This window comes from Crinia signifera, chromosome 19 (assembly GCF_055691185.1).
Source record: "Crinia signifera chromosome 19, ASM5569118v1, whole genome shotgun sequence".
Classification (NCBI taxonomy): Eukaryota; Metazoa; Chordata; class Amphibia; order Anura; family Myobatrachidae; genus Crinia; species Crinia signifera.
Genome location: NC_139226.1, coordinates 112,778,866 through 112,803,287, shown reverse-complemented (window position 1 = coordinate 112,803,287; position 24,422 = coordinate 112,778,866). Strand labels below are relative to the sequence as shown.

Sequence of the window (24,422 nt, the reverse complement as noted above, 5' to 3'; positions counted from 1 at the left end):
ATTTTCTAAGGGATTGGGCTACTTTTAGCTTGCAATCAAACTCCACAATACCACAGTAGTCATGAACCAAATGTCATGTCATGCTAGCAAATAGCATGTGTATTGTGCAATAGTCACAGGTGTATCAGAAGATTCTATGCAATGTTAGAATTGGTAACCAGTATTTCATGTCGAAGTTTCGCCAGGTTTTACACAATGGAATTTCCGCCACCGTATGCGGCGCGAAAAAACAGCGACGTACGCACACGCACGGAACGCAGCTGCCGCTGATGTCCGCCAAACAGGATACACAAACAGTATATAAAGGTGTATTAGAAGGTGACAATGTTGTTGCTAACATGTCTGGATCACAACCAGAGGTGGACCCAGACCTGCAGCAACTATTTGACCAGATGGACTCCAGCACCACCTATGTGCCACTGCACATGCGGCCAGTGGGTAATGAGGAGGCTGCTGGCCCTTCTACAGCAGGGCAACCTGCACCTGACCATTCTACAGCAGGGCAACCTACACCTGGCCCTTCTGCAGCAGGCCAACCTGCAGCTGGCTCATATGCACCATCAGCAGAATCGTTTGGAACACAACCGGGGACTTCACAAGGTAGTACCATGGCCAGCACTTCAAGTGCAGCGACACGTGCCAGGGGGCGTGGCCATGGACGTGGCAAGGGGACAGCGAGGGCAACAGAGGAACCAACTACAAGAAATAAGGCATATGAAGCACAGGAGCTTGCCATCCTGGTTCCCCGAGCACGTGATTGGATTGAGTGTCCATCGGAGAAGCTGACACACACACGCAGATGGAAGATTTGGGAACAGATAACGGCAGAGATTAATGAAGTTGCGCCACAAGTTCGTGAGACGGACCATGTGAAGAAGAGGCAAGTTGTTTTGTGATACATGTGCCCAGTAATAGGCAAGTAATGATTGAATTCATGCTTAGATGGATTTTGCAAATGGCCTGTGAAGTTGTTACGATACACAGACATTATTGCCATGTTATTTAGTTGAGAGTTAGAGTACGGTGATTGTGAATGTGTATTGTAACGGTTGAGATCATAGTTGCATGTAATGTTATCTTTGGGACATTAACCACATGTCATAATATGTAGCACAGAGCAATGGCTGCAACAGCTAACATCTGGAGTGACAGGTATTAATATGTCAACTTACATTGCAGGTGGCAGGACTTCAAAACCAACCTGAAGAGGAAGATGACCAAGCGGTGGCAACACAGCCAGACATCTGGGGCCGGGCCCATGCCATCAGGGCTAGAGCTCACCCCCCTGGAGTTGATGGCCGAGTGCTGTATATCAGTTGAGGAGGTCAGGGGGGTGAGCACGATGGATAGCGAGGCCCCAGCTGAAGTGTTTGCGTCTTTTCTGGAAGGTAAATATTGGTCATGCCATAAACTTGTGCAAGTAATTATCTTAGAATGTGTCCTAATTGTGTTTATCATTTTCCACAGACACCCCACCGCTTGGTGACGACTCTGCTCAGGAGGTGGAGGAGTCCGTGCCACCTGGCCCCAGTGGTAGGCCTGTGCAGCAGCAGCCATCGGCCCAAGCCGATTTTGCCACCTTGGCCAACATGCTTGGGGACATCAACCAGCAGGGAGAGTTGGCATCAGAACGGATGCGTAGGACCGAGGAGATCATGGCGAGCTTGGTCAGCACCCAGCAGGCCATCGCTGCGAGCATGCAGGCCATGGCTGCAAGTGCTCAGGTGCTGGCCGAGCAAGCCACCCGCCAAAATGATCTCCTCCTCCACCATAATGAGCTTATGGTGGAGCTGGTTACCAGCAACAGGGTCCTAATGTCATCCGTTTCTGGTGCATTACCACCGGCAACACTCCCTGCTGGCAGGAGGGGTAGACCAGCCAACCCCTCTACATCATCTGCTCCACCTGCCCCAGCATCTGTCCGTGGCCGAAGAGCTGCTGCACAGGCCAAGGAGCCTACCAAGGCCAAACGTGGTCGCAAATGAACTTGTGGCTGCATTAATCTCCACCGTTATGTGTTCCCAAATCTTCCATTGTGCTGTGTGTGTCAGCTTCTTGTGTCCAATCACGTGCTGAGGGTAACCAGATGAGCCCTTGCTTCATATGTCCTTTTTGGTTCCCCTGTTGCCCTCTTTTGCCTGCCATTACTGTCAGCTGTACTTGAAGTGATGTTGCTAAGTCCCCGGTTGTGTTCCAAATGATTCTGCTGATGGTGCATATGAGCCAGCTGCAGGTTGGCCTGCTGCAGAAGGGCCAGGTGTAGGTTGCCCTGCTGTAGAATGGTCAGGTGCAGGTTGGCCTGCTGTCGAAGGGCCAGCAGCCTCCTCATTTCCCACTGGCTGCATGTGCAGTGGCACATAGGAGGTGCTGGAGTCCATCTGTGTGCAATTATATTTGTTTTGTATTCTTATTTATTTTTGTACATTCCTGCCATGTTGTTTTTGTTTGGGATTTTTTATTTTTTGGTCATTGCATCACAGTGGCATTGACTGTGACATGTATAGAAATAAATTTGTTTACTTTACCAAAAATGTGTGGTTTCATGAGTACATGTCGAATACACATGTGTATTGCTAGTATTAATATTCAGTCATGTCCATTGTTAGCAGTTTTAAAGTGTGTGACAAGTACAGCATATGTGGGGGATTAGTACGGTTTCCTTGAAGCAGCAATGGTTTCAATTAAAGCACTGACAAGCGTCCTATTAGTGAGTAATGAGTAAAGGAGTCGATTCTATTGGGTTCAGGTGTTAATGCTTGTAGTCATTAGGCGTACGTTCGCCTACCGCATGAACGAGTGGTGTCCGCAAAGCAATAGTACACTTGTGGACACCGCACATTTCTTCCCTTTTTGATCGCGTGCATTCGGAGTGGTATCCGAATGTACGCCCCCCAACATAAGTGTACTCCCCCGTGTCCGCCCATGTTTCCGCCCCGTTTTGCCCACTTTGAAACTACGCCCATGTGTCATTCCGCATGACGCCCATAATACGCCCATATTTCCCGACTGATTGCGGGGAACAGTTTGGGACGGGATTTGGCCGAACTGGTACGGAGTCAAGGCCTGGCACATGCGCGTTGCGTTCTCCACGCATGCGCAGACGCCGTAAAGACGCCATCCGAAAGTATGCGGTAAAGTACGCGTCAATCAGAATAAGGGCCATAGAAACATAGAAACCTCAGTGAGCTGCTTTCTCCAAACATCCATTCAATATTCAGGGTATGATGTATTGTCTATAGAAGCCTATGTCTCATAGGGCGATATGAATCAGCCTTCTCTGATACCCCACTTACACCCTGTGGCATGTACATGTGCAGCAGGACTCAGGAGATGTGATTATCACAATGCTAAGTGAAGCACTTATCGGAAGTTGTCCTTGGTGTTTTTATTAGGGGTGAGCGAATTCGGTTTTTATCGGATTTACTTGGATCTCAAAGCGGGATCGTATTTGCTATCCAAAACACGTGACATCCGATAGCCAATCGGAAAAATCCGAAATTGTGATACCAAGTTAATCCGAGTAAAACCGAACCTGCTCACCCCTAGTTTTTATGTGTAATTATTCATGCCTATGGCAGTAATAACTGCTGCTATGCTGAGTGTCAGGAGGTATTGAATGCACTATGCAATGCATGATACAGTACAGCCTGGCAGTTATATACTAAACCCGCTGTTATGTATTTTCTGTATTCTTGAATAAACCTGGTTTACTTGGGAAGAAGCAATAGCAATGATAAATATCTTTCTACAGAAGAATAATGTTTGGAGCCTTCTTCTTAATTCCACTATAAATTAGAGATTGCCATCGGTGTGGTGCAAGTGGCCATCGATGGCAGCATAATATGCAATGGATGACCATCAATGGTCATCACTTTTCTTTGACTAAATGCCTTGTGGGCCAATCAGAACCTGGTTACGGGGCTCCATGGGTATTGGGGGTGGAGCTATGCTCTGTGTCCCGGCATCTTAAGAGGGAAAAAAATAATAAAATAGGGATCTGCATTAAAGTAGGCTCCACATAGAGGGATTACCAGTTGTTCTGTCAGTGCACAATGTTCCTCCTTCAGCTGAGACTGCATGTCACCCAATGGCAGCTGACTCTGTTGTTCTTTGTAAGATTTCTTTAACAATTGTATCAGCTTCTCTACATACTGCTGCTCCATGATGTTTGCCGCTTCTTCTGCAGCTGATTTTCCATAATAAGACATGCAAAATAACTTGCTCAATATCTTCTGGACCTCCTTACCACAATTATCAGCCTGCATACAATGCACATACTCACAGTTATTTGCACATACATGACCAAAATAATATGTAGCACTGTAAAAGATAACAATTGTTGTAAAATCAGGATGCAGGAGATTTACAGGTTCTGTGGGATGTGCAGGGGGGGGGGGGGGGTGCCACTGTATTTACCAGTGATAATCTGCCAAAATGTATGATCTACTGTATAATCTACTAGTATTGGCTGCTGGTTAATTTGAACAATGGTGTGATTCAGGACCGCTCCCTAAGCAGCATTTGTTAAGGCTGACTGCCGCCCAGCTGAATGCCCCCCCGTAACATGTGAGGGGATGTATGTGAACACATCCCCTCGCCTTGTGGTATTTCCCAGAATCAGATACTGGTTAGTGGAACTTTGTTAGAGGTCACTTTCTCCTATTACTGCTTTCAGACCGCAAATGCAGGATCGCACCAGGACTTTGAAACGGTGCAGCCTCTTCAGATCGCATCAGGAAACTGGCAATATTGCCGATTCGTTGACATCATGTGGGGGCACGTCGGTGCACCATTGGGGGTGGTGGAGGAGGCAGCGCTTAGAGCTGGTGCTGCTCCAAGCGCTGCCTCCTCCATAGTGTGATTGGGAAATGGGACGCTTCACCCGCTTAACACGTTCACACTGCACAGCAACAAACCGATAAGAACACTTCTTCTTACCTGGTTCGAATTGAAGTATTGCAACCGGTTAGCTGTAACCAGTACCCCCTTTCATATCACACGAATTACCAGGTCGAACCGGCAAGAAACCGGCATGAACCTGGTAATTTTGTGCGATGGGAAAGGGGTATAACTGTCTCAGCAGTACTGCAGCTAGGCGAGCTCCCTAAATTATGACCATGAGCTAAGGGTACAGATATTGTTTCATCTTTTTGTCTGCTTTGTGGCACAAATAATAATGCAGACTTATATATATATATATATATATATATAATGCAGAGATATGCAATCTACATACATTTATACAATATCTGATAGTTTAAACATAACTGAAAAGTTATGTTCATGGAATATATTCACCTGAACTCCATTGTAGGCATCAAGTATATTGTACACATGGATCTGTATGAGCAGCTCTTGCCTTACAAACTTAGCAGCTACAGTCCGGAAACGCACACTTTGGGAATCTTTATCCGATGTAAATAATTTAGCTTCTGCTGAAGACATGTCCTGCCAAGTGCAAAATGTACATCGTTCAGCAACAGAAATCTACACAATCCGGCATCAGCCATTGATTTTGTGGCAAAATCCGTTTTTTTACAGACCATTTACAAGGAGAAATGCATGAGGCACATTCACTGAAATTTAGACTAGAACCGTTAGGTCATAAGCAACAGGTACGGTATGAGTTTCCGTCAGTCGGGATTCTGACAGTCATTTCTCTGACACCGGAAACCCGACCATCAGGATCCAACAGGGGCTCGAGTGCATTCAAGCCCCTTGCAGGCTCGGTGGCGTGCTACACTTGCCACCAATTCTATTTTCCGTCTATGGGAGTCGCGGACCTCCACGAGGGAAAATAGCCAGTGTAAGTCGGTACAGAAAGTGGACCAATAGCACGTTAGCAGACATTATGGGCCTGATTCTGGTTGACTCTGTAAGCTGTGAAGCTCACAGCTTACTGAGCCCTAGAGTGCCCGCACCGGCAATAAACCGCCACCCCCCCCCGCCACTGTATCCCCTAACAACCATGCAAGGGGATGTGTTATTAAAACACATCCCCTCTCATGTGCCCGTAGCAGGATAAATCATTCGGTGGACAGCAACCATCCAATGATTTCTCCTAGGCTTTAAATGGGAACGCCCAGTGTTTTCATAGGGATGCCCATGAAATGCTGGGCGCTCCCATGTCCCAGCACCACCACTGTCCCTGTCCCTTCCCTCCCGAATGGCCTGGCAACAGTGTAAATCACAGAGGCATCTCGCACTCGGGGTTTGCTCATGTGCACAAATGCGCACACCCCGACCATTGGGGCAGGGGGTGATTCGGTTCACAGCGAGTGAACCAGAATTGGCCCCGTTATTTCAACTGTGTATCAGTGTACGTGTGTACGCCTCTTCCACCAGTGTATTCTCAGTGTACCTGAGACTTGTCACAGTGCAGCTGCTGATATACTGTCTGCATTTTCACCGCCACTTCCTCTATGGCAGCCTTAACATCTCTGTTGAAGTAGTTTGCAGGTATGACAGTATCTGGGTCCAGCCCCATTCTCTTTGCTTCCTCTTGATGTTTCTCATACAGTGCATGCAGAGCAGTTTTGTGTACATCTGTCAGCTCTTTTATGAGCTTGTCCCATTCAAAGTTTATATTCTGGTCCCTTCCCAGGTGACTCTGTGATAAAACAAAATGAAAATCATGAAGTTGTCTAGGTAATGAATCCTATCATGGCCACCTCAGTTCTCACCAGTTGTCTAGGTAATGAATCTTATCCAGTGGGGTAACTATAAACTTAGCTCCCCCCTGCCAAAAAAGTTCCTGGAGCCCCCCCCCCCCCCCATAATGCCCATTACACCACACACTGCAAAGCCCCTTACACGTTACACCCCTTTTACTGTGACCCCCCCATAACCATAGTGACCCCTCTCCTATGACCTCTCGTAACAATAATGAACCCCTCTCCTGTGATTCCCCCATAACATAACAATAGTGACTCCTCTCCTGTGATCCATCATAACCATAGTGGACCCCCCAAGCCCCCCTGCTGCAGCCCAGCACACTCCCTCTGCCAGCCTGACCAGGTACCTTGAGTATGATGAGTGGGGCGGTCTCCCTGAAGTTGTACTGCGGTGGTCTCCAGGGCTCTGGCAGCCACCTCCTAGCTCTCTACCGCTGCTTAACAGGACGGCTGGCAGTCCCGGGCATGGGGTATCATACAATGCCGCCCAAATAGAAGAAGGTGAAGGGTAGCACCAAGAAGCAGGGAGTAATCTCTGCTGCAGATCTGGGACCTAGAGTGCCAGGTGGAAACTTTTGGCAGGAGCAGAACAGCAGCCTGAGGATGGCGGAAGCATGAGGCGGAAGAGCAGGGAAAGAACGCAGAGTCACATGCCTGCTCACCGGCTCCGAAACGCAGAAGCAGCTCCAGATCCCCCTGCATGGGAGGGAACAGGGAGCCTGCCGGATGGTGGGTGCTGGGGAGACACCCCCCATGTGGACGACGCCGTGCAGCACCAGTTATCCCCAGTTCTTGCATGGGGAACCCGACGTCCTGCATAGGCCTCTTACCACCCGGTCCCAGGTGTAGTACGAATGCGGCGGGCAGCACAAGGGGCGTCTTCCCCTGTACCCACATCTGAGGGATCCGGGCACACAGGCTGGGGACATAACACCTGCAGCCTCCCTTATATGTGCTTCACTTTCTGGAAATCTCAACGCGCCCCACAGACCCCGTCGGCACTGGCTCCCCCAAGCCACGGCGGGGTCTGCGGCATGATAGTTATGCCACTGATCTTATCATGGCCACCTTAGTACTCCCCAGTTCTAGTGCAGTAATCTGGATGCTTTAAACCCACCTTGGGACTCTTAATCACCTTTTCATCCATGATTTGGAATACAGAAAAGCAAAATGAAGAAAGTACAATCCGCATTGCAGATCACTTAATAAAGGCTACAGTAAAAACAGTTTGGAGTTGCAGTGTGCATTGATGACTCACACTATGTTGTAAAAGAGTCAAATAGAATATTCATGGTCATTTGATATCCTCAGGGTAAATTGCAATATTATTCCTCTATGGTCTTCTCCACTGTTTGGGATTGTGTTATACTAGGCAAATGTAGACAAAGAGTGTGTTCCTCCACCAGTGCGCACAGCAGCCTTCCTTGCTAAGTATATATAGGGTGTTCCCTTAACCCTTACAAAACAACAGTGCAGAACAAGAATTTATACATAGCTTAGTTCAGGCGATTGGTTCAAAATCTGGCAATCCTCCCATCAAATGTGTTGTGATGGTACCATGAAAAGAAAATTTTTCAATATAGTGAAGTACGTTTAACAACACTTTAATACATATAATCACTGGTAGATCCCACTTGGATCTTCAGTGTAAACACTACATAAAAATAAACAGACAGAGTTTTCACACAGGGTAATTCCTGACAACAGCAGAATTTGCTAAAATATCCAGGTGTGTATATGGAGGGTAAGGTCACAATTACCGGATTGGGGAAGAACTGGTATCAGCAGTTCTTATGCGCATTAGTGAAATTGTCCCGGGGCAAGTCACTCTCAGCAATCTTCCGCAGTACCGGAAAGTGGAAGATTGCTGAGAGTGACTTGCCCCGGGACAATTTCACTAATGCGCATAAGAACTGCTGATACCAGTTCTTCCCCAATCCGGTAATTGTGACCTTACCCTCCATATACACACCTGGATATTTTAGCAAATCCTGCTGTTGTCAGGAATTACCCTGTGTGAAAACTCTGTCTGTTTATTTTTATGTAGTGTTTACACTGAAGATCCAAGTGGGATCTACCAGGGATTATATGTATTAAAGTGTTGTTAAACGTACTTCACTATATTGAAAAATTTTCTTTTCATGGTACCATCACAACACATTTGATGGGAGGATTGCCAGATTTTGAACCAATCGCCTGAACTAAGCTATGTGTTATACTAGGGTTATGTGATTGGTATTCCTGTTCTTCATGCAGCTGAGGCCCTGCAGAGCACCAGTGACCTTGTACATGAACTTGAATGAGTACATGTCCTAATTCGGCATGGATCGCTGATGTGAGAATTTGGACCGCGAGGAGAAAGCCGCTTTTGTGCAAGGGTCGTGGATAACCTCCCGACAGTCGTCATCCCGACGTTGGAATCCCGACTATTAAAAGTCTGACAATCAGGATCCCAACTTACAGGGGCTATTATCCCTCGTGGAGGTCCATAAGGGGCTGCTTTGTGCTCACCCCACTGTCTGAGTATCGGCAGTCGGGATTCCGATGTCAGACTACTGACTATAGGAATCCCGACAGCTCTAGAGAAAATACAAGGGTGAGGTGTAGGCAATAGAAGCTACCATCATAGCAGGCGCCTGACTACGATCTGGTAACACATTAAGGTTATGTTTGGTGTTAGCAAGAAGAGTAATAATGTAAAACCACTTAATTACCAGAGATATACAGGTTCACATTTACCCGGATCTCAAAACTTGATCTTATTGGCTATCCAGCTGTCACATGTTTTTGAGCCAATAAGATCCCGTTTTAAGATCCGGGTAAATCTGGTTAATGCTGGATCTGCACATCTCTATTCATTTCCAGCATCAGTTTTGGGATGGGGGTGTGTGGGGGTGGGACGGAGCAGTACATACTGTAAGTAGGCACTAAAACCTACACATATATTTGTACAATGTCAACCTGTTGTGAATGAGACATCATTTTATTTCAGCAGTAACCTACAGTAACTGAGACTCTACTCATACAGACAAACAGTAGATGTACAGTAATAACCTGCTTATCTTTATCTTGAGAGACCAGACCCCATAAGTTTGCGCTGCCTTTGTAGGATTCGCAGAAGCTCCATATCCTGCCTATTTCTTCAGCCAGTAAAATACGTTCTAGATGGACAAGTTCGGTGGCTTGGTTCTCAATGAGAAACCTAAACACATTCAGAAGGAAGACAAATACTGGGTGACAGAACACACAATAATACATACCAAATGGGTATTTTTCCAGTAACAGATGCCCATTATGTGCTACTATGTATCACACACCAACTGAATTGTTGCAAATTGTGTTGAATACAAATGTGCATTTAATCATATTGACAACAAAGCAGATTCTATACACACAACAAAATCATTTAAGTAAATGTGGAACTCAATTAAAGGTTCCAGGTGCCCTAGGCTTATACACCTGTAGCTCCCCTTGTAATGCTGCTAAACATACGTGTATGAACGTTTAGGAACTCACCAGTCATACTGCTCATGCATGGTATGACGAAGGGTATACAACTGCCATGTATGATATAATGCTTCTGGCTGGTTAGACTTTGGCTGTAGGATGCCCAGCTTGCGCTGTAGCACAATGTACATAAAGTAAGTTACATTGGTACAGCCATCTGGCAGTCTCCTTAAGAACTTTACTCCCCACAGTACATCCGGACGGGTGATAGCTAGCAAGCATGGAATGTATTCCTAATGTATTAGGCCTTCATTTTAATCCTCGGCTGTCACCTTAAAGGTGCATATTATAGTGATTGCTGTGTGAATGGATGTGTACTGCCACAAATCAATTTGCAGCTGAGTGAATATGTTCAAAACCCATCATTACAGGCTCACCGTCAAATGAGTTTTATACTGGACACAAGTCATCGCAGGGTCAGAGTAGTGAACAGCCGGTACTTGTGTATTATCACGGCGCCCAAGATCTCCATCGTAGGTCATCGTATTGATTGCCCCGCATCGCATGCGGTCGGAGGTACGCGTCCTCCGACCTTTTCATACCCCCACTATCCACGTTGGCATGGAGTTGATTGTAGATAGTGTGGCGAGCGCAGGGAGCCACCAAGCCCGAAGCGTGGCGAGCGCAGCGCGCCCCGCGTGGGGGCGCGGATTACTTCACATGTATTCCGTGTCCCCTCGCGAGGCTCGCTGCGCTCGCCATGCTTTGGGCTCGGTGGCTCGCTGCGCTCGTCACACTATCTAAAATCGACTCCACGCCGATGTGGATAGTGGGGGTATGAAAAGGTCGGAGGACGCGTACCACCGCCACTCGCCACGCTTTGAGTTGGCGTTGATAGTGGGGGTGGCGTTAACAATGGGGGTGCATTTAACATAGTAATCACCCATCAGGGTGCTTGTACAATTAAAAATCGCATCACATCGAATGCCATTTTAATGGCATGCGATGCAATATTTTATTGTACAGTGCGGGTCTTTGGAATCGAAAATCAGGTCCCATCGCATACCTTAATTAGTGGTATGCGATGGTATGCGATGGGCGCCGTGATAATACACAAGTACCGAACAGCCTTTTGGGTACTTATGTATTATCTGGGCTCCCATGTTAAATGCACCCCATTTTTTCATACCCCTACTATCCAACTACGCATGGAGTTGATTTTATATAGTGTGGCGAGCGCAGCGAGACACCGTGCCCGAAGCATGGCAAGTGCAGCGAGCCCCCCGAGGGGATGCTGGTCTCATAAGAAAAACAGGAGCAAAGATATTACATAAGTACCGCCTTTTGCATCAGGATCTTACAACCCTGCATCATACATATGACATATATTTTTTTATTATTGTATTCCTTTATTTTGGAATTTTTTGGACTTTTTATATAAAATGTTTTATCTTGATGCCAAGTGAACTGTATTACTTTTTGTTCAACCCTGTGCTGTTCAGGACTCTCTCATCTCTTTTTTACATACAAATAAAATGAAAACTAATTTTTACCATCCTAATTGAGGGAATAACCTTTTTTTGCATGAATGAGTTTGAATGAGTTGAAGGATGAAATTCACTACTAAAGTGACCCCCATAAAGATACCTTGATGCATTTTGAATAAGTCTCCTGTTATGTTGGGTTGGGTACACAGAGCATATTCTCCTGCGATTAAAGAAACCATTATATATTTTCTTGGAGCTTTCTTTCTGTAAATTAAGTATGCCTATTAAATTCAGGTGTTCTTCTGAGAAGGTGAAGGCTGCTCTTCTGTCATAGAAAAGAAACCTTTATATACTTTCACCCAACCATACCCTGTGTGATTGAAGGTGTGCCCAACCACTGCCTAGTTTCTGGCTGCTTCACAAAGGTGTCCTTTCTTTTAATCTACTTGAACAATTCTACACATATATATATATATATATATATATATATATATATATATATATGTAGGAGAATGAACGTGTCACTCCAGGGGTCTTAGTTCAAAGATTTATTAGCAAATAAGCAAAAGCTGGTTACATGTCCAGGTCAACGTTTCGGTACTCGCAGGTACCGTTGTCAAGACAGCATGAACCAAGCATAACAGTATAAGCCCGCACGGCGGCGGGACCACATATATATAGCAAGAAAGATAACTTACTGATTCCATGTGTTTCAGACCAGAAGCCGGGTGCAGCGCGCACACCCCCTGTCACTGAGGCAGGAGCGCGCACCGCTGACGTCACCCCCGCCCTCTGCATAGCAACGCATCGGGGTTGGGGTAGCGTCCCCAGCAACCAGTCAGAAACCCCATAAGCCAGGACGGTCTCATGAACAGTAAAACGCTGCGTATACATCGCAACAGACCAGCGCTGAAGGACCAAGCAATGCACGGGGAACACACGACAGGCACATACACGAATCAATAAAGAAAACACTGCAGGAGGATAGTGCTGCGTGCGCAGAGTTAAATGTGTGCGAAGGGGAATCGCAGGTTACAGTCACAAAGTAGGTGCAATATGCAACAGGTGCTACTTTGTGACTGTAACCTGCGATTCCCCTTCGCACACATTTAACTCTGCGCACGCAGCACTATCCTCCTGCAGTGTTTTCTTTATTGATTCGTGTATGTGCCTGTCGTGTGTTCCCCGTGCATTGCTTGGTCCTTCAGCGCTGGTCTGTTGCGATGTATACGCAGCGTTTTACTGTTCATGAGACCGTCCTGGCTTATGGGGTTTCTGACTGGTTGCTGGGGACGCTACCCCAACCCCGATGCGTTGCTATGCAGAGGGCGGGGGTGACGTCAGCGGTGCGCGCTCCTGCCTCAGTGACAGGGGGTGTGCGCGCTGCACCCGGCTTCTGGTCTGAAACACATGGAATCAGTAAGTTATCTTTCTTGCTATATATATGTGGTCCCGCCGCCGTGCGGGCTTATACTGTTATGCTTGGTTCATGCTGTCTTGACAACGGTACCTGCGAGTACCGAAACGTTGACCTGGACATGTAACCAGCTTTTGCTTATTTGCTAATAAATCTTTGAACTAAGACCCCTGGAGTGACACGTTCATTCTCCTACATATCCAACTCCTTCTCGTTGGCACCCGGGGCATCATCTACTACGGATACCAGAGTGCCGGCTCGTCTCTACATTCTATATATATATATATATATATTTTCACATCACATTGGAGCACGTCATCGAATTGATGAATATTGGAGTGGAATAAAGAAGCTTCACAAAGAAACCTTTATGGACCTAACTTAAACTCACAAAACTGTAAATTTTGGCTCACAATTCTAATCTGCACTATCCCCACTTAACAAGGATAAAAAAATAAACCAAGATAGGTGTCTCTGCTCCACTTTTTGTTTGAGATCGATATGCCATTCCAGTTATTCAAGAAATATTTTAGCAATTTCTAAATGATATATCACATTGGTTGTTTTTGTTTCATTTCTCCACATGATGCCCCCACATAAAAGCACTACAGCACCTTGAAGCTCATCCAAACACAGTTGGAAAAATGGAGAATAAATAACTCAAAAAGGGACGTACAGTATTTATTATCTTTATTACTTTAATGTATTTTGGGCCTTGATGTTTGTCTATTGTTCAAATTGGTTGTATGTGTATAGTTGTTTAAAAAATGTGGTGACATTTTAGGAGCAATTTAACTTTCTCCAGCAGCAGTGCGCCACCTAGGTCTAACCCCCCCCCAAATATCTTACATAGTTATAATGACCAGTTTCAGTCATTGCAACTAAGCAGATCTATAGAATATGTAGCTTTATCATAGTACATGTGCTTATGTGTTTGAGTCCTGGGTTTGACATTTTGAGAAGTGTATTTTAAAAACGGGTGTCGGATGACTGCCCGACAGTTGACATTCCAACGGTCAGTGCTCCGACATCGGAATCCCGACTATTTAAATGCCTGACCGTCGGGATCCCGACTGACAGGGCTATTCTCCCGGCGGTCAGGATTCTGATGTCGGTATACTGACCATTGGGATTCCGATTGTCGGACCGCCATACCACATCCTTTAAAAACCGGGGTATGTAACTGTATAACAAGGGTCACATACTGTAAATCATACTATTATTGAAAACTTAAGGGTACTTGTTTCCTATCTGGGCGCCCACGATTTTAATCGCGGGCATCGGGGGTAAAATCGGGGCCATCGCGGGCATCGCGGCCGATAAAAAATCGGGTGCGATGTGCCAGACGCGATGCCCGCGATTTTCCCATAGAGAACAATGTTAAATGCCTCAATTTACCCGCGATGACCGCGATTTACCATAGGAAACAATGTTAAACATAAAAATGTCCCCCCAAAAGTAGTTGACGCCACCCCGCCATCAACGTGAACCCGAAGCGTGGCGAGCGGAGCGAGCCCGCGAGGGGCGGCGGTACGCGTCCTCCGACCTTTTCATGCCCTACTATCCACTAGGGCGTGGAGTGAGAATAGAATAGTGTGGCGAGCGCAGCGAGCCACCGAGCCCGAAGCGTGGCGAGCGCAGCGAGCCCCGCGAGGGGACGCGGATACCTTCACAGGTAAACGCGTCCCTTCGCGGGCTTCCCAGGTGTCCGCGTCGCCATGGACACCTGGGAAGCCCGCGAGGGGACGCGTATAACTGTGAAGGTATCCGCGTCCCCTCGCGGGGCTCGCTGCGCTCGCCACGCTTCGGGCTCGGTGGCTCGCTGCGCTCGCCACACTATTCTGTTCTCACTCCACGCCCTAGTGGATAGTAGGGCATGAAAAGGTCGGAGGACGCGTACCGCCGCCCCTCGCGGGCTCGCTGCGCTCGCCACGCTTCGCTCGCCACGCTTCGGGTTCAGGTTGATGGCGGGGTGGCGTCAACTACTTTTGGGGGGACATTTTTATGTTCAGGGGTGTTTTTGACCCATTTCCCATTGTTCCCTATGATAATTTGGGGAAATTGATCCATTTAACATGGTTTCCTATGGTAAATCGCGGTCATCGCGGGTAAATTGAGGCATTTAACATTGTTCTCTATGGGAAAATCGTGGGCATCGCGTCGGTCGCATCGCATGTCATTATAATAACGCCCAGATAGGAAACAAGTACCAACTTAAGTTAAGTAAAGTAAGTTAAATGTATGAATATAATATAATAGAAGGTTTTGTGTTCAGAACCTTTGCTTGAAGATTTATTAAGTAGGTAATTTACTTCAAACAAATAAACAAATTGGTAAATATTGGAAACCATCAATGTTTCTGAATCATTGGCTATGACTAACAATGTTTTTGTACTACCAACGTTTCCGATCAATATCCCATCCCTATTCACTCCTGTTTTGTGCTGTAGATAAACCGATATATAAATAAAAATCACAATTTGCTCTGTTTTAAATGATAATAAGTATTGTTGACTTGTAGTAGTATTGTGTCTAAATTCACGTACCTGGACAAATACCCCTGATGTCTATAAAACAATTCATTACTTAGCCAAGGAAAATGTATTGATGATTTAGGTTTGTCAGCAGCATTAACTGAGGCTTGAAAATTGTCGGAATTAGCAGCTGATGCCTTTAAAGTGCTCCTGGATGAGTAACCTGAAAAAAATAATGGATCTTAAGTGAGATTTGTCAAATTCCATTATACTAGGTGTAAAAGATATATATATATATATATATATATATATATATATATATATATATATATACATTATAATACAGTTCATGCTCATTTATGTTTGGCAATCAAGCAATACTGTAGTTACCCACTATCCATGATATCATTACGTGACAGAGTAATGTTATGTTCTTCGTATCATGACAGCCATAAAGTAATCTGAAAAAGCCTGGAAGGGACGTTTGCATTAACAGCAGCTGCCTTGCTGAGTCAAGAATGATAAAGAGCGGGATTCAGTGCCGGACTATCAATGTGTCTACTGTCTATGTCTAGTGTCTATGAGTCTCCGAAACACTGCCATCTGCTGGCAGAGACCAAAACTACATCTATTTCTCACATATGCACAAACACAGAAGGTAGCAGACTAGCTTTCAAAGCTTCTGATTCGAGTGGGCTTACTACTGTATATATATGTATATATTTCCCAATATTCCAGTACACGCTCTTTATATGTACATAAACCAAATAATGGTGGGCTGCCTTACCACCGTGTCCCCTGAGCATTAGGGAATCAATACAAATAACAAGAGAATACCCAATTGTGGTGTGGAGCCTTAAAACTCCACACCACAATTGGTGTGGAGTTTTAACCCCTTCATGACAGAGCCAGTTTGTGCCTTCATGACAGAGCCCTTTTTTTCAAATCTGACATGTCTCACTTAAGTGGGGATATCTTTTTTTTGCTTTTACTTATCCCAGTGATTTTGAGACTGTTTTCTCGTGACACATTGTACTTCAAGTTAGTGGTAAATTTTGGTCGATACAGTCTGTGTTTTTTTGTGAAAAATACCAAAATATCGTGAAAAAATGGAAAATTTAGCAATATGCAAAATGTCACATTTTCTGCTTGTGAGACAAATAATCATACCACTCAAAATAGTTAATAACTAACAAAGACCATATGTCTACTTTATGTTGCAATCATTATTTCAACCTCCTTTTCATTTTTTTGGACACTAGGAGGCTTCAAATATGACTAGCAAATTCTCAAATTTTCAAGAAAATTTCAAACACTGATTTTTTTAGGGACCAGTTCAGTTCTGATGTGACTTTGAGGGACTTGTATGTGAGACACCCCCATAAATGATGCCATTTCAAAAACTGCACCCCTCACAGTATTCAAAACAGCATTTTGGAAGTTTGTTAACCCTTTAGGTGTTTCACAGGAATTAAAACAAAGTGTAGGTGAAATTTCAAAATTTCTTTTTTTTTTGCAGAGTTTCAATTTTAATACATTTTTCTAACGAATACAGTAGATTTTACTAGAGAAATGTGACTAAAAATTGATTCCCCCAATTCTTTTGTTTTCAAAAATATCCTATATGTGGCCCTAGTGTGCACGTTGACCAAACCACAGGCTTCATAATAGAAGGAGCACCTACTTGATTTTGGAGCCTCCTTTTTATGAGATTTTTTTTTAGGCACCATGTAGGTTTCTAGGCACCATAAGTGCTAAAAGTTAGGAACCTCCCCCACAAGTCACCCCATTTTGCAATCTACACCCCTCAGGGAATTCATCTAGGGGTATAGTGTACATTTCAAACCCCCAGGGGTTTCACCAATTTTGGTACAACTGGGATGTGAAAATGGAAAATTACATTTTTTTACACAAACATGCAGTTCTGGCTCAAAATTTTTCATTTTCACAAGAAATGAAGGAGACAAAGCACCCCAAAATCTGTGCCCCAATTTCTCCCGAGTACGGCAATGCCTCACATGTGACCAAAAAATACCAGTTGGGTGCATGGCAGGACTCAGAAGGGAAGGAGTGATTTTTGGATTTTGCAGCACAGATTTTGGTGGAATGAATGGTGGGTGCTATGTTGCACCAATACAGTGGAACCCCCCCACAAGTCACCCCATTTTGCAAAGTACACCCCTCAGGGAATTCATCTAGGGGTATAGTGTACATTTCAAACCCCCAGGGGTTTCACCAATTTTGATACAACTGGGCAGTGAAAATGAAAAAATACATTTTTTTACACAAAAATGCAGTTCTGGCTCAAAATTTTTCATTTTCACAAGGAATGAAGGAGACAAAGCACCCCAAAATCTGTGCCCCAATTTCTCCCGAGTACGGCAATGCCTCACATGTGACCAAAAAATACCAGTTGGGCGCATGGCAGGACTCAGAAGGGAAGGAGTGATTTTTGGATTTGGCAGCACAGATTTTGGTGGAATGAATGGTGGGTGCCATGTTGCATTAGCAAGACTCCCAAAGCACCAATACAGTGGAACCCCCCCACAAGTCACCCCATTTTGCAAAGTACACCCCTCAGGGAATTCATCTAGGGGTATAGTGTACATTTCAAACCCCCAGGGGTTTCACCAATTTTGATACAACTGGGCAGTGAAAATGAAAAATTACATTTTTTTACACAAAAATGCAGTTCTGGCTCAAAATTTTTAATTTTCACAAGGAATGAAGGAGACAAAGCACCCCAAAATCTGTGCCCCAATTTCTCCCGAGTACGGCAATGCCTCACATGTGACCAAAAAATACCAGTTGGGCACATGGCAGGACTCAGAAGGGAAGGAGTGATTTTTGGATTTGGCAGCACAGATTTTGGTGGAATGAATGGTGGGTGCCATGTTGCATTAGCAAGACTCCCAAAGCACCAATACAGTGGAACCCCCCCACAAGTCACCCCATTTTGCAAAGTACACCCCTCAGGGAATTCATCTAGGGGTATAGTGTACATTTCAAACCCCCAGGGGTTTCACCAATTTTGGTACAACTGGGCTGTGAAAATGAAAAATTACATTTTTTTACACAAACATGCACTTCTGGCTCAAGATTTTTCATTTTCACAAGGAATGAAGGAGACAAAGCACCCCAAAGTCTGTGCCCCAATTTCTCCCGAGTACGGCAATGCCTCACATGTGACCAAAAAATACCAGTTGGGCGCATGGCAGGACTCAGAAGGGAAGGAGTGATTTTTGGATTTTGGAGCACAGATTTTGGTGGAATGAATGGTGGGTGCTATGTTGCATTACCAATACAGTGGAACCCCCCCACAAGTGACCCCATTTTGCAAACTACACCCCTCAGGGAATTCATCTAGGGGTATAGTGTACATTTCAAACCCCCAGGGGTTTCACCAATTTTGGTACAACTGGGCTGTGAAAATGAAAAATTACATTTTTTTACACAAAATTGTACTTCTGGCTCAAAATTTTTCATTTTCACAAGGAATGAAGGAGACAAAGCACCCCAAAATCTGTGCCCCCATTTCTCCAGAGTACGGCAATGCCTCACATGTGACCAAAAAATACCAGTTGGGTGCATGGCAGGACTCAGAAGGGAAGGAGTGATTTTTGGATTTTGGAGCACAGATTTTGGTGGAATGAATGGTGGGTGCTATGTTGCATTACCAATACAGTGGAACCCCCCCACAAGTGACCCCATTTTGCAAACTACACCCCTCAGGGAATTCATCTAGGGGTATAGTGTACATTTCAAACCCCCAGGGGTTTCACCAATTTTGGTACAACTGGGCTGTGAAAATGAAAAATTACATTTTTTTACACAAAAATGTACTTCTGGCTCAAAATTTTTCATTTTCACAAGGAATGAAGGAGACAAAGCACCCCAAAATCTGTGCCCCCATTTCTCCAGAGTACGGCAATGCCTCACATGTGACCAAAAAATACCAGTTGGGTGCATGGCAGGACTCAGAAGGGAAGGAGTGATTTTTGGATTTTGCAGCTCAGATTCTGGTGGAATGAATGGTGGGTGCTATGTGGCATTAGCAAGACCCCCGAAGCACGGTGAAATGATGAACCTAATAATCCATAGATGTGTGGTATATTTTGAAACACTCCTTTATACATAGGCCGGGTTTGTCGGGGCAAGTTTCACAGTGGAAAATAGTTTCCTTTCTTATTCCCTTTTTATAGCAAACTTTGCACCTTTTTTGTGTCCTGCCCTTTCTTGCAGTGGAGGGGATTTCGTTGGGAAAATGCTGCCCTGGTACAATACGGGGGCCAGTACTAGAAGTACTGGGGCCCTCTGCCTGCTGGTTCCCAAATATTAGGCCCTTTATGACTTCCTCTTGAAAGTGCATAAATGTCCCCCTCTGGCCGGTAGAACGGAATAGCACGTAAGCGTTATACAGTGCCATCTGGATGATATACACGGCCAGCTTCTTGTACCAGATATTTGTTTTCCGCAGGGCACTGTACGGCTTCAGTACCTGATCTGAAAGATCCACTCCGCCCATGTACTTATTGTAATCTAGGATACAATTTGGTTTAGAGGTGTGGGTACTGGTACCTCGTACAGGGATGGAGGTGGTACTGTCTCCATGAATTGTTGTCAGTATAAGGACATCCCTCTTGTCCTTATATTTGACCAACAACATATTTTCGGTGCATATTCCCCTGCTTTCACCCCTTCTTAGTACTTGGGCAATGTGCGTTTTGGGGAGGCCTCTTTGGTTCTTGCGCACAGTACCGCAAGCTGCTGTACCTCTTGAACCAAGGGCCTTAAACAGGGGGATGCTGGTGTAAAAGTTATCCACATAGAGGTGATAACCCTTATCCAGGAAGGGGTGCATTAAATCCCAGACAATTTTTCCACTAACACCTACGAGGGAGGGGGGGCATTCTGGCGGTTCAATTCTTGAATCCTTCCCTTCATATACCCTAAACTTGTGGGTGTACCCTGTGGTGCTTTCACACAGCTTATACATTTTTATGCCATACCTTGCCCTCTTACTGGGAAGGTACTGGCGGAATTTAACCCTTCCTTTAAAATGTATAAGGGACTCGTCGATACTAATACATTTATCAGGGATGTATAGCTCTGCAAATTTGGCACTGAAATGATCAATGACCGGCCTGACTTTGAATAGCCTGTCAAAGGTGGGATCATCTCTGGGTGGGCACTGTGCATTATCGGTGTAATGTATAAATTTATGGATTGCCTCAAAACGAGCCCGAGTCATGGCCATACGGTAAAATGGGGTGCTGTACAGAACATCTGTACTCCAATATTGCCTAATTTATGGCTTTTTTACTATGCCCATATGAAACACCAGACCCCAAAACGTCATCATCTCTACTGCATCTACAGGGGTCCACCTAGCAAATGATGACGTGGGGTTTTGAGCAATAAACTGCTGGGCATATAAATTAGTTTGGTCCACCATTAAATTTATAAAATCATCAGAGAAAAATAATTTGAAAAAGTCAATTTCTCTGAGACCTGTGGAATCAAATTGGATTCCTGGCATGGCCAAAAACTCAGGAACCTGGGGCTCAAAATTGTCTGGTGGTGGGGTCCATACGAGATCAATTATTGGGGGGGGGGTCTCAGCTGCTCTACGGGGGCGTCTTTGAGGGGGTCCCTCATCACCAGAGGAGGAAGAGGAGCTTAAGACGAATCCTTCAAATTCCCCGCTTGCCTCACTGGCTGTGTCAGAGTCAGAGGCAAGCATGGGTTAAAAAAAAAAAAAAATTGAAGGGGTTAAAAAAAAAAAAAATTGAAGGGGTTAAAAAAAAAAAAAAAAGGTCCTGCGCCAAAAATTGAGCACAGATGTTGGTCAGTAACGTCCGTCACTGAACAGCGCTCAAAGGCAACAGGAATTTGATCAAAAAATAAATAAAAAATAGATCAACCCTGTGCCGAAAAAGCTGATCAGTGATGTACGTCACTGATCAGCGCACAGTGGCCACAGGACACCCACAAAATCACAGTGTGTGTAAAAAAAAAATTAAAAAAAGACCCCACAGCACCCACAAAAAAAAAAAGGTGATCAGTGATGCGACAATGATTACCAGTGAGGGGCAGCAGGTGCACAACCTTTGGTGCAACTGACAGTGCAACTGGCAGCAACTGACAGGTATATATAAAAAAAAAAACCTCTGCACCCCCAAAAAGTTGCTGATCACCTCAGATATAGTGATCAGCACAAAAGGCGGGGGCAGCAGACACAAAATTTAGCACTCTCTATCACTCTCTGTCACTATCTCTCTCTATCTCTCTATCTCTCACTATCTATCACTCTATGACACTGCAGCAGCAGCACTGACAGTTATATATATGAAAAATAACCCCTGCACCCCCAAAAAGTTGCTGGGGTGCACAAAAGGGGGGCAGCAGACACAAAATATAGCAGTCTCTATCACTCTCTGTCACTATCTCTCTCTATCTCTCTATCTCTCACTATCTATCACTCTATGACACTGCAGCAGAAGCACTGACAGGTATATATATATATATATATAAAAAAAACCTGCGCCCCCAAAAAGTTGCTGATCAGTTAATTTACACTGATCAGCACAAAAGGGGGGCAGCAGTCAGTTATATAAAAAATATATAGCACAATCTGTCACTATCTCTCTATCTCTCTCTCTCTATCTCTCTCTATCTCTCTATCTATAACTCTATTACACTGCAGCAGCACAAAATATAGCACTCTCTGTCACTAGGCCTCTCTATCTCTCTCTCTCTATCTCTCTCTCTAACTCGATGACACTGCAGCAGCACAACACAGCACAACACAGCACAGGATGTCACAAGATGAAGCAAGATCCCAAGCAGTGATCAGGTAAGTATTGAGCAAGGTTCTGGTCAGTATATGGCGGCAGCTGGGCACGGTGACCGCACTGCACGCTATTCCAGACCGGAATGGCGTCTGCAGTGCAGTCACCGTTAGTTTAAACCCCCCTCCATGGCTGTGATTGGTCCGTCGGTCCGACGAACCAATCACGGCCTTTGGGGGCGGGCGGGGTGAGGTGGGGTGACACCAGTGTCACCCTTACACCCCGCGGTGATTGGTGCTGTACTTTACAGCACCAATCACCTCCGATCCCGTGTCACCGGCGAACGTTATTCGCCGGTGACACAGAAAACGCTGTGAATGGCTGTTCACACTGAACAGCCAATCACAGCGATCGCCGACGGGGGGGCGGCATCGCAGCCCCCCCTGGGCATGCAGGGACATGTCTGCTGTCAGGGACAGCAGACATCGTCCCTCTGTCACTGCGTCTCTAGACGCAGTGACAGTTTGAAGTCATGACGTATATATACGTCATGTGTCGGGAAGTACTTCCCGGCCATGACGTATATATACGTCAAATGTCGTGAAGGGGTTAATGAAAAGTTCATCCAAAATGTATTTATTAGATTTGTCATAGGAAAAACTTTACAAACAACCAACGCGTTTCGTCTACAAAGACTTCTTCAGGGGAACAGTGTATACAATCTATGAATACAAACATTTACTTTAATATACAATCCACAATAAAAGATATAGTAGATTCACTAAAGACCCAATTTAATTATAAGAAAACCCAAGGGGAACTCAAAATACAATTGAACCGCACTTCCGGCAAGCGTGGAACGCAAGCCGGACGTTTCGGCTCCACAAGGCACATGCAGCGGTGACTCCGGCCGCAATCAGGGGATCAGTAACGGCAATCGGAGCACCACTGGTTATCCCACTGCCACCCATGTCTATATTGAGCCTAAATTAACCTTTGTTTAAACCTTATTAAGGTACTTTTTATTGAGTATATAACGCTATGTAACACGGATCATCATGCGTAAACCCCTAGGTTTATGGGTAATCCGATATTTACTCCTTTTTATAGATTTATTCCTTACTATCAGAATACAAATTATTAATTTCATTATAGTTAATTTATAAGATCTCCTCACAACTTTATGTTTCCTATTAATAGAATACAATAGAATAGAATCAACTTTATTGGCAATGTGTGCTTGCGCACACTAAGAATTTTTTGTGGATTACAGTGCAGCATCAAGCAGGGATGAAGGAGAGGGGGGGGGAAATTACATACATTACATTAAGACATTGCATGCGGGGGACACATGCCGCCGAGCTGCACAGCGCCTAGGCAGCCATCAGCGGCTCCACTGGTCATTGCAGCAGCCAGGTGGGTAACAATATAAGCAGGGACAGTACAGTTATCACATGGGAACACATACTCGCCAAGCTGCACAGCGCCTAGGCCGCCATCGGTGGCGCCATTGGACGTTGCAGCAGCCAGGTAGGTAACAGTATGAGCAGAGACAGTACAATTATAGCGGACAGTACAGTTATCACACTGGGGACACAAGGTTACATATGGCTGAGTGCACAGTTCCTAGGCAGCCATTTGCTGCGCCATCTTCCTGTAGAGGGAGCCAGCGTGGGGGGTGGTGGCGGGGGTGGAGCAGTCAGTCAGTGAGGCTGGGGGAGAGTCAGTGGGGGGGGGGGGGTGATGCCGCCACAGAGTTCACCTGTAGATAGTGCGGCCTGCTGGGGGTTGGGGGCTTCTGGGTGGGGGGGTGGATCCTACCGGCCTCTGGGTGCCATACAATTGGGAAATATATATATATATACAGTATATATATATATATATATATATATATATATATATATATATATATATATGGGCTAGCTAAGCTGTTTGCACTTTACAATTTAATTAACCCTTTGAGTGCCAACATCTCTGTGATTATCCACTAAAAGTGCCAGAGAAGGACGAGTGCTTGACACAAGGGAAGAAATAAGCCATATCTATAGCATAAATGGAAACAAAAACCTGCCTTCAAAATTTATAAATATAAAAGGAGGTGCAGCACTGGCTTATGTATATATGTATGCGTG

The 24,422-nt window shown here is 45.2% G+C and overlaps 1 protein-coding gene across 3 annotated transcripts in view; it reads right to left on the bottom strand.

Annotated features, from left to right (window-relative positions):
* LOC146042901 (uncharacterized) overlaps positions 1 to 24,422 on the bottom strand; it is a 119,013-nt gene that overhangs the window by 34,344 nt on the left and 60,247 nt on the right. For all 3 annotated transcript variants that reach the window (XM_083163185.1, XM_083163187.1, XM_083163186.1), the window contains exons 25-29: positions 15,572 to 15,722; positions 9,729 to 9,876; positions 6,362 to 6,610; positions 5,299 to 5,448; positions 4,032 to 4,259 (exon numbers count right to left, since the gene is read on the bottom strand). In XM_083163185.1, coding sequence (XP_083019311.1) covers positions 4,032 to 4,259; positions 5,299 to 5,448; positions 6,362 to 6,610; positions 9,729 to 9,876; positions 15,572 to 15,722 — 926 coding nt within the window. The remainder of the gene's footprint in view (positions 1 to 4,031; positions 4,260 to 5,298; positions 5,449 to 6,361; positions 6,611 to 9,728; positions 9,877 to 15,571; positions 15,723 to 24,422) is intronic.